Source organism: Theropithecus gelada, chromosome 14 (genome assembly GCF_003255815.1).
Source record: "Theropithecus gelada isolate Dixy chromosome 14, Tgel_1.0, whole genome shotgun sequence".
Classification (NCBI taxonomy): domain Eukaryota; kingdom Metazoa; phylum Chordata; class Mammalia; order Primates; family Cercopithecidae; genus Theropithecus; species Theropithecus gelada.
In genome coordinates, this window is record NC_037682.1 from 44,992,986 (window position 1) to 45,012,261 (window position 19,276).

A 19,276-nucleotide genomic window follows, 5' to 3' on the forward strand; every position below is an offset into this window, starting at 1 on the left:
AAAAATCACAAGCATTCTTATACACCAGTAACAGACAAACAGAGAGCCAAATCATGAATGAACGTCCATTCACAATTGCTTCAAAGAGAATAAAATACCCAGGAATCCAACTTACAAGGGATGTAAAGGACCTCTTCAAGGAGAACTACAAACCACTGCTCAGTGAAATAAAAGAGGACACAAACAAATGGAAGAACATACCATGCTCATGGATAGGAAGAATCAATATCATGAAAATGGCCATACTGCCCAAGGTTATTTATAGATTCAATGCCATCCCCATCAAGCTACCAATGAGTTTATTCACAGAATTGGAAAAAACTGCTTTAAAGTTTATATGGAACCAAAAAAGAGCCTGCATCCCCAAGACAATCCTAAGTCAAAAGAACAAAGCTGGAGGCATCACGCTACCTGACTTCAAACTATACTATAAGGCTACAGTAACTAAAACAGCATGGTACTGGTACCAAAACAGAGATATAGACCAATGGAACAGAACAGAGTCCTCAGAAATAATACCACACATCTACAGCCATCTGATTTTTGACAAACCTGAGAGAAACAAGAAATGGGGAAAGGATTCCCTATTTAATAAATGGTGCTGGGAAAATTGGCTAGCCATAAGTAGAAAGCTGAAACTGGATCCTTTCCTTACTCCTTATACGAAAATTAATTCAAGGTGGATTAGAGACTTAAATGTTAGACCTAATACCATAAAAACCCTAGAGGAAAACCTAGGTAGTACCACTCAGGACATAGGCATGGGCAAAGACTTCATGTCTCAAACACCAAAAGCAACAGCAGCAAAAGCCAAAATTGACAAATGGGATCTCATTAAACTAAAGAGCTTCTGCACAGCAAAAGAAACTACCATCAGAGTGAACAGGCAACCTACAGAATGGGAGAAAATTTTTGCAATCTACTCATCTGACAAAGGGCTAATATCCAGAACCTACAAAGAACTCAAACAAATTTACAAGAAAAAAACAAACAACCCCATCAAAAAGTGGGCAAAGGATATGAACAGATATTTCTCAAAAGAAGACATTCATACAGCCAACAGACACATGAAAAAATGCTCATCATCACTGGCCCTCAGAGAAATGCAAATCAAAACCACAACAAGATACCATCTCACACCAGTTAGAATGGCAATCATTAAAAAGTCAGGAAACAACAGGTGCTGGAGAGGATGTGGAGAAATAGGAACACTTTTACACTGTTGGTGGGATTGTAAACTAGTTCAACCATTATGGAAAACAGTATGACGATTCCTCAAGGACCTAGAACTAGATGTACCATATGACCCAGCCATCCCATTACTGGGTATATACCCAAAGGATTATAAATCATGCTGCTATAAAGACACATGCACACGTATGTTTATTGCTGCACTATTCACAATAGCAAAGACTTGGAATCAACCCAAATGTCCATCAGTGACAGACTGGATTAAGAAAATGTGGCACATATACACCATGGAATACTATGCAGCCATAAAAAAGGATGAGTTTGTGTCCTTTGTAGGGACATGGATGCTGCTGGAAACCATCATTCTTAGCAAACTATCACAAGAACAGAAACCCAAACACCGCATGTTCTCACTCATAGGTGGGAACCGAACAATGAGATCACTTGGACTCGGGAAGGGGAACATCACACACCGGGGCCTATCATGGGGAGGGGGGAGGGGGGAGGGGGGAGGGATTGCGTTGGGAGTTATACCTGATGTAAATGACGAGTTGATGGGTGCTGACGAGTTGATGGGTGCAGCACAGCAACATGGCACAAGTATACATATGTAACAAACCTGCACGTTATGCACATGTACCCTACAACTTAAAGTATAATAATAATAAAAAATAAATTAAAAAAAAAAAGACTATTTGTGTAGCCATCAGAAAAGTGCTTCAACAAGGACCAAGAGAGGCTGTACAGATACCTTGGCAGCTGTAGAGTGAAGGCTGGCTATTATCTGGCTAGAAGGATGATCTGAAGAACAAGATTTACACCCAGGAATACAAATCAGAACCCAATTATATGAATATCGTCTCCCACTAGACCCAAAGGTAGTGCCATCTTGCACCTGCTTGGAACTATATGCTAGAATACCTTTCAGACATCCAGGCTAGTACAGAAAAACATACAATTATGTTAGCCTTTCTTGCATGTAACTCCATCAATCAATCATTCCTTTGTCTGCTTCCATTGCTTGGTTTTTATTTACTTTAATTTTTAATAAATTTTTCATAAAAAAAAAAAAAAAAAAAAAAGAGAGGCCCCAAACATACAACTCTGATTTACAATGCCTGGGTGGCAAGAAAAACCTAAACTCAATAATTTAAAAGTGACCCTTCGACACACTCTTTGGTAAGACTGCGGAAACATGGGTATTCTCATTCCACTGTTGGTAAGAAAGTCAAATGGTACACAGTATTGAGGAGAATTTGGCAATAACCAGTAACGTTGCCTTCTCCCTTCCTTTCTCCATCCCTCCAGAACTGGCCTCAAGCAATCTTCCTGCCTTGGCCTCCCAAAGTGCTGGGATTACAGGTATAAGCCACCATGCCCAGCCCTCATTAACCCTTTGATATATCAATCTCACCTCTAGCAATATAAAATGATATTACACATGTACAAGAATATTCAATATTATTTGTAATAGCAAAAGAATGGGTAAAATTCAAATGAGCATGAATTATGTAGAATGTAATTACCTATACAATTTATTCTACACAAGAATAAAAACCTTATATTTGAAATATACTTGAATATTATTAGTTCAGGTCAGGGGACTGTGCAAAATTAATCAAATACATGTCTAGGAAAGTTGGTGTGCATGTGTGTACAGCCATAAAAAGGAATGAGAAATATTTCTATAGAATAATGAAGTGATTTCTGAGATAGAATTTTAGTTGAATAAAAGCAAAGTATAGAACAATATCTTGAATATGCTAACTTTTGCATAATGGTGAATATATACATATCTAATATTTTCAAAATAACCCCAAAGATAAAAAGAAAATGGTCATCTATCCACAAAGGAAGATAACAGAAGAAGAAACAGAATCTCCTGTTATCTTAAAATGTACATAAAAATTACTAAAAAATTAGTAATTTTTTGCATAACTAAAACACAAAATTAAACTAAACAAGGGAAAAAGAAGCAATCCTCCCCAAAATCGAAAAAAAGAAAACACTGAAATCTGGTTGTGTATCAAGTTAGTAACATAAAAGGAGAAAATAGTGACAAGTGACTTTAAAAGTAGAACCAATATTTTGACTGTACATTTCTCATGAGATACATTCTATAAGAAAAAATATAAACAAATTTTAAGCTACATTTAGAAGTCTTATTGTTTAGTAGTGAAATTGGTGTTAAATCCCGGAAACTGGCCAGGCGCGGTGGCCCAAACCTGTAATCCCAGCACTTTGGGAGGCTGAGGCAGGCAGATCACCTGAGGTCAGGAGTTCAAGACCAGCCCCGCCAACATGGTGAAATCCCATCTTTACTGAAAACACAAAAATTAGCCAGGGCGTGGTGGCAGGTGTCTCTAATCCCAGCTACTAGGGAGGTTGAGGCAGAAGAATCACTGGAACCTGGGGGGCAGAGGTTGCAGTGAGCCAAGATCACGCCACTTCACTCTAGCCTCAGCAAAAGAGCAAAACTCCGTCTCAAAAAAACAAAAAAATAAAATTCTGAAACTATTATAGGTAGGCTATATGATAAAGCAATTATTATCTTAGGAACTAAGGTTTTCTGCATAGAAGTAAAGAGATGCAAGTATAAAATCAAAGATTTCAAGTAAAAATTCCATAATCTTACACTGAAAATATGAGTGTAGATTTGTGACTTTTTATATTTAAAAAGTTAATAACATCTGGTCTGTAGGAACCTAGATGATGGTCTCTACATATCATTTTCCAGTGAAAGACCAGGATTCTTTGATTCCAAATTTAGGCAGTAAAAAATGACCATAAAATATCTTCTAGTACCAGAAAGTAAAATCTGAATCATAAAAATACTTATTTGATATTTTCTGTGTATTACTACAATATATCAACCTGTAATTCAGATATTATATTGAGGACTACTAGGGTTTGTTAAAGGAACACAAGAGACAAGGAAAAAAAGGGAGAGGTGAAACTACAGATTAAGAAATTTTAGACTTGATACCAAAGGCATGATCTATAAAAATAATTGATAAATTAGACTTTATCAATATTAAAAACTTTTGCTTTATGAAAGACTCTGTTAAAAGGACAAAAGGACCTGCCAGAGTGGGAGAAAATATTTGCAAAGCACATATCCAATAAAGGATTAGTAAAAAGAACGGCCAAACACAACAGTAACCAGTGCTTGGGACATAGTAAGTACTCAGTGAATGCTTCAATATAATTTCAAATTTTTTCTTTGTAAAATTCAAGAAAAATTAATATTACTATTTCAATATATAGTACAATACTAACCATTTGGATAAAAGCATATCAATTTATTCATCATCGCTGTACATAAAAGACATCGAGAATGACTGTTATTGCTTTTCATGCTCTTAAATATGTATTTTTATGACAGAATCTCTTAATTTTGATGTAGTCCAATTTATTTTTTCTTTATCTCTCTCCCTTTCTCCTTTTTTTTTTGTCTTTTTAGTAGAGACAGGGTTTCACTGCATTAGCCAGGATGGTCTCGATCTCCTGACCTCATGATCCACCTGCCTCAGCCTCCCAAAGTGCTGGGATTACAGGCGTGAGCCACCGCACCCGGCCTCTCTCTCTCTCTCTCTCTCTAAGAGTCAGCATCTTGCTTGTTGCCCAGGATGGAGTGCAGTGGTGCAATCACAGCTCATGCAGTCTTGAACTTCCGGGCTTAAACCATCCTCCTGCCTGAGCCAATCAAACTGCTGGGATTACAAAAGTGAGCCACTATCTTTTCTCTTAACATTAGTATTTTGGGGGTTTTGACTAAGAAATTTTCTCTATCCAAAGTCATAAATGTATTCCCCTTTTATTCTCTCCTAAGGCTCTTTTTCCATGTAGAACTTTACTCCACTTGGAACTGATTTCTTCGTTTTCTATGAAGTAGAAGTCTTATTTCTTTATATTTTCCCCAATAAGGATATTCAGTTGTTTCAGCATCATCCTTTCCTCACTACTCTGTAATACCACCTTTACCATAAATCAAGTGATCTTATGAGTATGGGTTACACAGGTCTGTTTGTCAGTCTTTGCACAAGTCAAACACTGTTTTAATTGCTGTATTATACTTTATAGCTTGATATCTAGTACACCACGTCCTCCCACCTTATTCTCTTAAAAGTATACAGGCTGCTTTTGGGCTTCTTTTTCATTTACCTAAAAAGCTGATTTTTCAAACTCCACATAAACATGGTTGGGATTTTTACTGGATTGCATTAAATCTACAGACTAATATGAAGAGAACTGACACCTTTACAATGTCTTCCAAACTTCAAACATGGTAATATGATCTCCACTTATTTACAGTATTTCATCAATTCTAAAATGGACACCTCCCCTAATACTACGATTTTTGAAACTGCAATGTATATTAATAAAATTGGTGGCTTTCGAGAGTGATATCAGTAAGGGCTGACCAGAAGCCACTAGCACTTGTCCCTTTCACAAAGACAGCAAGAACAATGAAATATACAACTATGTTAACGAAAATAACCCAGGGAGAGCTCTGGAGACATCATTGGAGTAACAGAAAGCCTGGTGAGCACAAAAACTCAGGATGGCCACATAGAGAATGAAAGAAAACACCAGTCTCCTACCACCCCAAACCCCAACCAGGATCAAGTGGGAATCAGGAGGAACTTCTCCCTAAGGCAAAGAGGTAAGCAAGAGGATCCCAGCAACCTCCATCAACACACTGGACATCTACAGACCTCACCACTGGGGTCGCCTGCAGTCCTAATAGGCAATATGCCAGCTGAGGGAGCTGCCTGGGGTCCAAAAAGCCGTGCTCTCCCAAGAGATACTGACACTGTGTCCTGCCCCCAGTGGCCTGTGTGGTTACTGCCATCTTGGAACTGAAACTACGGCTGAAGTGTACCTTGCTTCAGGGGCTAGTAGCCACAGCTCCCGTTCATCTCTAAGGCTAAGCTGCTGAACCACCCCAGTCTGGTGGTCCAACTTCCCCAGGCAGAGCTGTGAGCAGCTGTTACACCCTTACACGTAGGGTCAAGCAGAGGTGGAGGCACTCCACCTACCCCTCTCCCCACCCCCTCGAGCTGGAGCTGCAGCAGTATGCTGCCTCCTGGGAAGAGTACTAGGGCCACTCAGAGCAGTAACACTGCTCTGCCATCAGGGTTGAAGCAGTGCCCTGCATCCCAGGAAATGGTGCCTTGGCTGCCCAGAGAAGCCACAACCCCAGTACCTAAGCTGAAGTAGTACCCAGTATCATGAGAAATGGTGCCCGGGCCACTCAGAACAGTAATGTCCCACAGGCCTATGGTGAAGTGGCATATCATCCTCTGGCGAATCAGTGACCTGGCTAAGCTAAGTATCTGTGCATCCCAGGGCTGAGCTGATGCAGTATCCTGCATCCCAGGGAAACAAGAGCAGCGGCTGAGCTGAGACACCCTACCTTACACAACAACTCTAGTACCCTGCTTGCCTGAAGCTAGATTAACCCCCACGAGTCCGAGCTGCAGAAACACCCCTTTCCGTGGGAAGTAGAGTCATCACTGTGCCTTTAGGCCACCAGCTGCCCTTAGGGCCCAAATGACAGCTGAGCTCCACCATTCTGGGGTACCTGCTGCTGCTGCACCCAGCCTCACAGAGTCTGGGATACAGCTAACACCCACCATCCTAGTGTCTAGAGTCACTACTATACAGTCTACCCTGCTCCCCCAAGCCCAAACCTCCAGAACATCCCTGCTTCCCCAGGGTCAGGCCAGTGCTGTGGCTTGAACTCCAAGGGTAAAACCACAGTTACAACTGAGCTGTCTGGTTCTGAGCTGCTGGAGGGTGCCTCATTGTCACAGATCCTGGTTCTTGTGGGAAACTTACATCCAACCCTGCCACAGAGGGTGAATCGGCACTCCAAGACCCAGGTGCCACAATAGGTTCATGGGACTCTGATTGCAGTACTGTGGCCCCATTGCAGCTCCAAGCACCACTGCTGCTGCTTATAGACCATGTCAGACCTAACAGCAGGGTCAGCTAAGTCTTCCTATTGTAGGAAAAATGAAAACAGGAAGATCTCCCAAACTGTTGCAACTGCGTACCTTAAAAACTATGCTGCTGCCACCACTGCCACAGACTTCTACAGCCTATACCACTGAGTAACTCATATTATTGCTGATGTTGAACACAGGTCAAGAAGCTGCGTAGAGGCTGTACCATTGCATCTATCTGGAAACAGAGTCACCACACCACTCCCAACTGGAACACTAAAACTCATCTACAGGTAGAAGTCTTTCCCTTTGGAACACTAGGAAGTCTGGAAACGGCCATTGCTCCACCAGATGTCTACATCAAAAAAAGTTGAATGATCTCAAATACAAAACCTAATGATGCATCTCAAAAAACTAGAAAAACAAAGTAGAAGGAAAGAAATAATAAAGGTCAGAGCAGAATTGAACAAAACTGAGACTTAAAAAATAGAAAAGATCAATAAGAAAACTTGGTTTTTAAAAAAGATAAGCAAAATTGACAAACCATTAGCTAGACTAACCAAGAAGAGAGAAAACACCAAAATAAATAAAATCAGAAACAGACATTAAAACAGATACCAGAGAAATGCAAAGGTTTATTAGAGACTATGATGAACAACCATACGCTAACAAACTGGAAAACCTAGAGGAAATGGATACATTTCTGGACACATACAACCTACCAAGATTGAACCAGGAATAGAAAATCTGAACAGAACACAAGTAACTAGATTGAATCTGTAGTAAAAAGTCTATCAGAGAAAAATTCAGGACTCGATGCCTTCACTGTTAAATTGTACCAGACATTTCAAGAACTAACAGCGACTACTCTCAAACTCTTCCAGAAAATCAAGAGTGGGGATTTCTTCCAAACTCATTCTACGAGGTTAGCATTACACAGATCAGTTAAAGACACCAGCAAAAAGGAACTGCAGGCCAATATCCCAGATGAACACAGATGTAAAAGTCCTTAACAAAATACTAGCAAACTAAATCCTGTGGCACATCAGAAGATCACTTGCCATGATCAAGTGGGATTTATCCCAGAGATGCAAGGATGACAAAATGTACACAAATCAATAAACATGATACTTCAACAAAATGAAAGACAAAAGCCATATGATCATCTCAAAAGACACAGAAAAAGCATCTGATAAAATTCAACATCGCTTCATGATAAATACTCTCAACAAGTTAGGCATAGAAGGAACATACCTCAACACAACAAAGGCCATCAATGACAAAACCACAATCAACAACATACTGAATGGGGACAAGTTCAAACCATTTCCTCTAAGAAATGGAATAAGACAAGGATGTCCACTTTCACCACTTTTATTCAACATAACACTAGCCAGAGCAATCAGGCAAGAAAAATAAATAAAGGACATCCAAATTGGAAAGAATGGCGACAAATTGTTCCTGTTTGAAGACGACATGATCTCACACAGAAAATCTAAAAACCTCTTGGAACTGACAGATTCAGTAAAGCTGCACGATACAAAATCAGTATACAAAAATAGTAGCACTTCTATACCCAGGGGAAGTAATAAAGAAATCAAGAAAGCAATGCTATTTACATAACCACAGTAAAATAAAATACTTAGGAATAAGTTTAAACAAAGAGTTGAAAGATCTCTACAATGAAAACTACAAAATACTAATGAAAGAAATTGAAGAGAACGACCAAAAATGGAAACTCATCCCATGCTCATGAATTGGAAGAATTAATACTGTTGAAATAACCATACTGGCCAAAGTGATTTACAGATTCAGTATAATTCCTATCAAAATAACAATGACATTCTTCATAGAAATAAACAACCCTAAAACTTGTATGAAACCACAAAAGATCCTGAATAGCCAAAGTGATCCTGAGCAAAAAGAGCAAAGCTGGGGGTATCACAATACCTGATGTCAACAAGCTATAGTAACCAAAACAGCATGATATTGGCATAAAAGCAGACACATAGACCAAAAGAACATATTGGAGAACCCAGAAATAAATTCATACATTTATAGCCAACTGATTTTTGGCAAAGGTACCAAAAACATTCATTGGAGAAGGGACACCCTCTTCAATAGTTTGGGAGGCTGAGGTGGGTGGCTTGCTTAAGCCCAGGAGTTCAAGACCAGCCTGGGCAATATGGCAAAACACCCTCTCTACTAAAAACACAAAAATTAGCTGGGTATAATGGTGCACACCTGTAGTCCCAGCTCCTCAGGAGACTGGGGTGGAAGGACTGCTTGAGCCCAGGAGGCAGAGGTTGCGGTGAGCTGAGACGGTGCCAGGGCACTTCAGCCTGGGTGACAGAAAATAAATAAATAAATAATAAATCAACTAAAAATGGATTAAAGATTTAAATGTAAGAACTGAAATTATTTATTTTTATTTTTATTTTTTGAGATGGAGTTTTGCTCTGTCGCCCAGGCTGGAGTGCAGTGGCGCAATCTCAGCTCACTGCAAGCTCTACCTCCTGGGTTCACGCCATTCTCCTGCCTCAGTCTCCCGAGTAGCTGGGACTATAGGCACCCGCCACCATGCCCGGCTAATTTTTTGTAGTTTTAGTAGAGACAGGGTTTCACTGTGTTAGCCAGGATGGTCTCAATCTCCTGACCTCGTGATTGGCCCCCCTTGGCCTCCCAAAGTGCTGGGATTACAGGCGTGAGCTACTGCGCCCAGCCAAGATCTTAAATTATTAAACTAATAGAAGAAAACATCGGGAAATGCTTCAGGACATTGGTCTGGGCAAAGACTTTGTGGAGATGATCTCAAAAGCATAAACAACAAAAGCAAAAACAGACAAATGGGATTATACCAAATTAAGTAGCTTCTACAAAAAAATCCCATGCTGATGAGTAGGATCAATACCATTAAAATGGTCACACTGCCCAAAGTCATGTATAGATTCAATGCTATTCCTATCAAACTACCAATGACATTCTTCTACTTTAAAATTCACATGGAACCAAAAAACAGCTCAAATAACCAAGGCAATCCTAAGTAAAAAGAATAAAACTGGAGGTATCACATTTTCTGACTTCAAACTATACCACAGGGCTACAGTAATAAAAACAGCACAGTACTGGTACAAAAACAGACACATAGACCAATGGAACAGAACAGCAGGCCCAGAAATAAAGCCACACACCCACAACCTTCAATCAGATTGAAGATCAATTTCTAGTCTTCAACAAAGCTGACAAAAACAAGCAACAAGGAAAGGACTCTCTATTCACTAAATGGTGCTGGGATAACTGCCTAGCCATATGCAGAAGACTGAAATTAGACCCCTTCCTTATAACATATACAAAAATCAACTCAAGGTGAACTGAAGACTTAAATGTAAAACCCAAAACTATAAAAACCCCGAAACACAACCTAGGCAATACCATCCTGGACCCAGGAACAGGCAATGATTTCATGACAAAGATGCCAAAAGCAATTTCAGCAAAAGCAAAAATTTAATTAAACTAAAGAGATTCTGCACAGCAAAAGAAACCATCAACAGAATAAACAGACAACCTATAGAATGTGAGAAAATACTTGCAAACTATGCATCTGACAAAGGTCTAATAAACAGCATCTATAAGGAATTTAAACAAATTTATAGAAAAAGTAGGCCGGGCGCAGTGGCTCAAGCCTGTAATCCCAGCACTTTGGGAGGCCAAGATGGGTGGATCACGAGGTCAGGAGATCGAGACCATCCTGGCTAACACGGTGAAACCCCGTCTCTACTAAAAAACACAAAAAACTAGCCAGGCGAGGTGGTGGGCACCTGTAGTCCCAGCTACTCGGGAGGCTGAGGCAGGAGAATGGCGTAAACCCGGGAGGCGGAGCTTGCAGTGAGCTGCGATCCGCACCACTGCACTCCAGCCTGGGCGATACAGCGAGACTGTCTGAAAAAAAGAAAAGAAAAGAAAATAACTATTGGGTACTAGGCTTAGTACCCAGGTGATGAAATAATTTGTACAACAAACCCCAATGGCATGAGTTATTACCTAAATAACAAACCTGTACATGTACCCCCAAATCTGAAAGTAAAAAAAAAAAAAAAAGCCACTAAAAAATTAAAGTTTCTGCACAGCAAAGAAAACAATAAAGAGACAATCTGCAGAGTGGGAGAAAATATTTATAAAATTATTTATCCAGCAAGAGATTAATATCCAGAATATATAAAGAACTCAATAGCAAAAACTCAAATAATCTGATCAAAAATGGGCAAATAAACTGAATAGACATCTCTCAAAAGAAGACATATAAAAGGCCAGCAGGTACATTAAAAAATGCTCAACATTACTAATCATCAGGGAAATGCAAACTGAAATTATAATGTGATATTATTTCATGCCAGTTAGAACAGCTGTTATCAAAAAGACAAAATAAGGATGCAAGGATGCAGTGAAAGGGAATTCATATACACTGCTGTTAAGAATATACATTAGTACAGCCATTATGAAAAAGAATATAGAGGTTCCTCAAAAAACTTAAAATAGAACTATTATATGATCCAGCAATCACACTACATATTCAAAGGAAAAGAAATCAGTATGCCAAAGAGGTGTCTGCACTCCCACGTTTATAAGAGCACTATTCACAAGAGCCAAGATATAGAATCAACCTAAGTGTCTATTAACAGTTGAATGGACAAAAAAAAAAAAAAAAAAAAAAAAAGTGGCGTGTATACACAATATACAGTTTACAGAAGATAATTTGTATTTATCATAAATGCTTGTGTGTCTACAAACGCAAGCTGTAAATTTGAAGGGTTTACTTTTACTCCCAGGGAGAAGTAAACGGTATTACTGACAAAATATTTTTAAGTTGTTATAGAATTTTAGAGTTTAAAATCAAAATTAACAAACATTTTGTGTTCTCTGAGGGATTACCTGAAAAATGTTTATAAGGGCAATTGATTCGTGTTCCTGAATAACTTAACCTTTTAATATTCATGATTAGAATACTTTATAACTTATTGAAGATTGAATAAAAGAAAGGCTAGGAAGTGGTTAAGAGCATAGACAAAACAAACATATAGATTATAAGACCAAAATAATTATACACAAGGGACGTATTCTTAATTACATTTCTATTCTCTTTGTTTTCGTTTTATTCTTGATTCAGATGTTAGCGTACTTATGAAAAAATACGAACCACAATTTTTCTTTCATTGTTCAAGTACTATAAATATCTCCCTGTTAACACTTAACAGTACTAGAAAATAGTACTGTGGAATGGGAATTTTATGTTTTATCTAAAATTATTAGGCATTGTCAGTACTGCCTAAAAATTGTTTCCAAGGCAGCAAACTGAGAATTATGCTTGAAATATACATAAAATACATTTTGATTCAACTAACATTAAGAAAAATACCAAGAATACCCCAAATCCCAGTCACTCACATCCATCAGTTTACTTTCATACTTCTGCACACCAACCACAGACAGTCAATTAGTAAATGCTAGACATGGAAAGAGAAAGTCTTCTGCTTTTACAAAGGGCTGTAAGCGAGGGAGAAGCCCTAAGAATGTTCTTCCTCCAAGAATTAATATTCTTTATTTCATGTATATGATTATTTTCAACTTTTATTGAATTAGCTAGTGTGGTAGCTCGCTCATGAGTTACAGAGTACTTAAAAGTTTGTATAACTTTCAAAACTGAATGGCTAAATTATTAAGATCTTATGTGCCAGAAACTGTTCTAAGAAATTTGCATGTATTGACTCATTTAATCCTCACAAAAAAACCTTATGAAGTAGGTAATACTGTTATTTTCATTTTATAGAGAAGGAAACTGAGGCATAGAGAGGTAACATGCCCAAAAATGGAGGTAGTTTGCCTATGGACCAACATTCTTAACCCTGTCATATACTAACTCCATGCCTTTAATGTGTTGTACATAAAATTATAAAAGTCTGAGGCCAGCGAATTTCTGTCTGGGAACATTCTCTTACAATTCACATTCCGTCATTTACTAATGCTAAGCCCTGTGGACTTACTCTATGTCCTTGCAAAGTCATGCTGAAAACAGAGGAAACACAGCAACACCAAATGAGTCAATTTGGCTTACTGGGTCAGAATTAGGGATGCTTATTTTGAACAGTTTTATTACATAGTCAGAAATAAGAAGCAATAAAGAACAGCTCTCAAAACAAGAACTTCTATTGGTAGACTAAAATGTAAAAAATGGGGACACAGACACAAAAGGCAATACGTATTAACATCTTCTGGGGATTAAACTGTTTACATTTAACTGAAACAATTTTGTCAAACAGAAATTCCATCTGATGAAAATGAAAATGTAGAGCATGAGGACTATAGTTAGTAATATTGTATTGTATATGAAACATTTCCTAAGAGAATAGATTTTAGGTGCTCTTACTACATACACGAAGACAGGTAAGTATGTGAGATGATGGACATGTTAATGTGACAGCAGTAATAATTTCACTGTGTAAATAAAAACATCATATTGTACACCTTAAATATATAAAATAAAAACAAAACTTCTCTTAAATAAAAACAAAAATGAAAATATAAAATTAAAGGCAAGCCTAAAACTGGGAATTTGTTAATAAAAGACAAGTGATCATTTATTAAATAACATGCTAACAGCAATAATTTAGCTTTTAAAATTAGTCTTATCTAGAAAAATCTTCCAAAATAAAGACAAAAATTCATAAACAGGTGCAGACTAAAAACATATTTAGATTCAGCCATGGAATAGTTAGTGGACCACAGAAGAAGAAAACAGATGTACATCTCTGCAATATATGATTTCTACATTGCTATACTGGATTACACGTCCATTAAACATCTGTGCCCAATTCTGGAGGGTATATTCCATTTTTGTCTTTCCTTGTTGGAAACACTTGTAAAAAGAGAAAAAAAAAAATGCTTAACCGTGGTTCATTCTAGATTTTTGTATCCTTATTATGTTGTATGTAAAGAAAAAACAAAGACAGGAGTCTGTGCAATTTAAGTTTAAAATGCTGGTTCATGAAAATGTGGCTACAGATTTAAAATAGTTGTTTACCATTTGCCTACTGTTTCAGCCAATGTGCCTGAAACATGGAGGATAAATTTTAGAAAGCATACCTGCCCTTTGTTTAATTATGTAATTAATGTTTTCCAGTTTCTCACATCAAAAATCCTAATGAAAGTACTAAATAAAGTTAGGGACTTGTAGGATTTAGAAGATACCATAAATGATATTTCCAATCCACAAAGATGACTGAAAATAATTTAGCACAAGCCTTCTTAATGCCTTAAATGCAAATTTCACTAGAGAAATAAGGCCATCCAGAGCTGACTGCCATAAGTTCAGTGTCCAATGCCCCACCTAGAGCACTTAAAACAGTTGCTAGACTTCAACTCGCTTAAAACAAGGAAAGCCAGACAGTGAGATAATGCAAATGCTTAAAAGTAACACCTTTGTGGCAAGGAAGAAGAAAAGTTCTTAGTTATCCCTTCCTGGACACACTGATTTGTTTTTCATTACTGGCTTCCAAGCATCTTGGCTTCCAAATAACTGGCTCCTTTCATCTCAGGCTCCAGTGACTCCAATGACTGCCTTCCTGAAGAAGGGAGAGGTCCTACCCAACCAATGCTCTAAAGTGAAAAATGTTCTTTATTTCAGTTAAAGCAAGAGTCCCCAACCCCCAGGCCATGGACGGGTACTGGTCCATGGCCTATTAGGAACTGGACTGCGCAGCAAGAGGTGAGTAGCAGGCCAGCACTACCACCTGAGCTCTGCCTCCTGTCACATCAGCAGTGGCATTAGATTCTCATAGGAGCATGAACCCTATTGTGAACTGTGCATGTGAGGAATTGAGACTGTATGCTCCTTATGAGAATCTAATGATGTAAGATGGAACAGTTTTATCCTAAAACCATCCCATCCCTATCCCCCAATCCATGGGAAAACTGTCTTCCATGAAACTGGTCCCTGGTGCCAAGAAGTCTGGGGACACCTGAGTTATAAGTACAAACTAGGAAAAGAGAAACCACAAAAGCTGTCTAAAATAGAGGAAAATTAATGTCAAAAGTCACTTATACAGAGGATAAAAGATACGAGAAGTCATCAAGAGAGTGAGACAACCAGACTTTATAATGCCCACAAGTTTATAATTCCTAGGCTACTGCTACAAGAACCCAGGGCTGGGGTTGCACAGTGGATGCTGGAATTACAGCATGCCTGTCCGGTGGGAAGTGGAACCACAAAAGAAACAGCTTTTGCCAGCAACACACTAGAGATAAAGAAGGGAAGAAATGCCCTGGCTTCTCCCTTTCTTACATTTTGGGAGATTTAGTGTTTCTAGTGTTTCCCATTGGGTTCCCCAAACTCAGTAGAAGTCAGCCATCATTGGAGCTTTGGAAAGGCAGCCTGCAGGGTTAGCCCTCCTTAGTACAGAAGAAAGCAGAAGGGTACAAAATGGATTCCAGTACAACTTTCAACAGTACAACTTTCAAAGTTCACATCATAAAGACAATCTCATGAATTCATTCAATCCAGCTAACTGCAGTTATTAAATCAGCTGGTTCTAAGGTATTAATTGCATATTAATAATTCTAGATCATCTTTCAGATCTGGAAGTGAAAAATCCTAGAACATCAACATCCAGAAGTATCATTCTGCTAGGCAGAGCAAGAACTATCCCATTAGTTATTGTAATCAGATATATAATAATGTTCAACTGAGGTAACAGGAAGTTTGGACAAGTCTTTCTTTTGGTTTGCCTATAAAGTCTATTTTGGAGTAATTTAAAAGATGCATTTTCCAAGAAGAGTAAAATATACAGCATAAACTATTTAAAATTCTTGTCAACTATATGCCTCAAATGTGCTTTCTCGGAAGCATCTTTTCATAGTCTTTAAAGAAATGTTACATTTTTAATTCATATCTACTCTTTCAATTCATGAGAAATTAGAGTGCTGATACAAATTCTTTGGTGTGAGAATATAATAATATTGTGACTAAAGGTTGTTTAAGGCCAATCTTAGCATTAAAAAAAAATCAACATACTGTTTCACATACAAAATCGTAACCGTCAACAACTGTGACTGTCATCAGCTCTAGACTGGAACTCCCTACACTACTACATTAAATCTGAATATTCCAAAAGTTCCTTGAAATGTCTATTTCACCAGGATTATAACTATGTTTATTCAAAATTTATAAAAAAAAATAAAGCAAAACTCATTGTCTTAAAATTTTTTGATAAATTTATTTTATGAAAATATATCTACCAAATAGAACTTTAAGGAAAAAAGAATTTCAAAATAATTTAAAAATCTTTATTAGAAATACTATCCAGTTTATTTCTGTCAAATTGACATATCAGTAAGTATAATCAGCTGTCAAATACAATTTTTTTTTTGAGGTGGAGTCTCGCTCTATTGCCCAGGTTGGAGTGCAGTGGTGTGATCTTGGCTCACAGCAAACTCTACCTCCTGGGTTCAAGCCATTCTCCTGCCTCAGCCTCCCAAGTAGCTGGGATTACAGATGCCTGCCACCATGCCTGGCTAATTTTTGTATTTTTAGTAGAGATGGGGTTTCATCATGTTGGCCAGGCTGGTCTCAAACTCCTGACCTCAGGTGATCCACCTGCCTCAGCCTCCCAAAGTGCTGGGATTACAGGTGTGAGTTACCATACTCAGCCCCCATTAATTTTATTTTCCATATATTTAAAAATAAATATTCTGTCTTGACTCAAGATTTCACCAGCAAATTATGAAGCTATGTAACATGCCTTCCTTTTATTATTTCAATAACAGCAATAAATTCTATTTTACGTGATAATGGACATTGATTACTTGGCCTAACAGATTAAAAAGATAGGACATTCAGTATGATAATGGTGGCAGTATTATGTTAATTTTGATGAAACAGTCCTAATAAGTTCTTACTAGTCCCTGAAGGCTTTCAGGCAAACACTTAGATATCTAAAACTTAGAAAGTAGAAAAATAATTTATTAGGATTTTTAAGATAAAAAAGATAATTTATCACTTTTTAAAGATTATGAATAGCCAATAAATAAGCGCCATTTCGGAATAAACTACTGTAAGAAGACTGTAGCTATTTTTTAAAATTACACATTACAGTATCTAATGTAGCTACTTAAAAAATAATGTCACCATTCTGCCATGTATCGAATATAATTAAATTCAGGAAAACTATTATCTTATTCATTACTTTAAAAAAGTTTTTTCATTTTACCAATGAAAGTAGTTTTTTCCGTAAACACTCACCATCCACTCAGATATAATAACATCCACTTTTTCTACAGGAAGATGAACTTCTTCAATCTTTCCTTTAATTAGTGTAATAGTATCTTCAAGTTTATTTAGTCTGAAAATTATCATAATGAATTAGATTAGTAGATTAAACAGATTCTGAAAGCTAGTTAAATTACATAATTTTTTGCCAACAACTCATTTTGTGGGACAAAAAAGTATTTCAATCAAAGTTTAGTTGTTCTTTGGACACTATAATTATTTTATGGTTACTCCATGAATGCCCAAAAATGTTTCTGGTTAATATGGCAATACAGTGAATCAATATTTAAAACTTGAGTTTGAAAAGAAATCCAAATTTTATCAAGAATAACATGTCAATGAAGTTACATGTCTTTAAAACAAAAAACAACACAGAGGTGAAGACAGACATATAAGACATATAAAAGTATGGTTTAAAGGGAAATAGTGTGTCTGTCATAGGGCTGAGAGAATTTGAAGCCCCAAGCCCCTAATTTAACCCCCAGATTCTCTGGCATTTGTCAGCTATGTGATCTTCACCAACATTTTAAGTAATTTCATTGAGCCTGTGCTGCTCAGGTGTAAAAGAGAATACTGACCCTATTTACTTCACAGGCTATTAAGAGGATCAAATACTTGTGAAAGCTATACATGTGTCTATAAATAATAATGACACTATCAACAACAAAACATTAAGTGTTATATAAAACCTGAAATCCTATCACTACCAAAAATTATTTAACCTTGATCAGTGGCAATCATTAGATGTTTTTATACACTTGCTAATAAGATTAGCAATATTTTCAACCTCCCCTTCTTTTGTAATATGAAACAACAGTTAATTTCACAAAGGTGAATGTAAGCTGCTGGTTAAGTTTATATCTGATTAATAAATTCTGAATTCTCAGAATGTACATTTTAACTACAGAGGATTTTTTTCCTCCATCAAAGAAGAAATTGTCCCTCCTTAACTTCATTGGGTATTATTTACATACAATTCAATGCATTCATTTTAGGTTAATTTTGTTAAATTCTGAAAAACAGATACTTTGTTGACCACCACCATCAATATACGGAACATTTCCTCTTCCCCCAAAGATTAGTGCCCATTCGAGAAAATCTCCCCATCCACAAGCAACCACTGATTTTCTTTCTTTCATTATATATTAGAGTTGTATTTTATAGAGTTTCATGCTAACAGAATCGTATTGCTTCTTTTTGTGCCTGGCTTCCTTCGATAAGCATGACATATTTTCAGTTTCACATATGCTTTTGTGTATATTAGTTTGTTCCTTGCTACTGCTGGGTAGTATTCTACCACACGGATAAATCACAATTTTGTTTATACATTCACCTGTGTATATAATTCTGGATTGCTTCTAGCTTTGGATCATAATGAATAAAGCTGCTATAAACATCTGTGTATAAGCAGAATTGCTCCATCAAATGGTAGTGTATATCTAACTTTTTAAACAAAGTGCCAACTTGTTTTACAAAGCATATAAACTATTTGACATTTTAAGCAGTAATACATGTGCATTCCTGTTGCTTCACATCCTTGTTAATACTCACTATTGTTGATCTTTGAAACTTTCACTGTGTAGAAAGAATTCATTGTGGTTATAAACTGCATTTTCCTAATGATCAAGCATTTTTTCTAGGCTTGCTTGCCATATTCCCAAGTCTTCTTTTGTTTGAATCTTTTGCCCATTTAAAACATCAGGTCAGTTGAAGTCATTTTTTTTTTTTTTTTTAAAGACAGGGTCTCACTCTGTTGCCCAGGTTAGAATGTGGTGGTGCAATCACAGCTCACTACAGCCTCAACCTCTCCCAAGCT

General features: G+C 37.2%; 1 protein-coding gene across 3 annotated transcripts in view; it reads right to left on the reverse strand.

Moving 5' to 3' along the window:
* The window catches only part of PRMT3 (protein arginine methyltransferase 3), a 135,598-nt gene that overhangs the window by 75,201 nt on the left and 41,121 nt on the right, over positions 1–19,276 (reverse strand). For all 3 annotated transcript variants that reach the window (XM_025355887.1, XM_025355886.1, XM_025355885.1), the window contains one exon: positions 17,434–17,533. In XM_025355887.1, the coding sequence (XP_025211672.1) occupies positions 17,434–17,533 (100 nt within the window). The remainder of the gene's footprint in view (positions 1–17,433; positions 17,534–19,276) is intronic.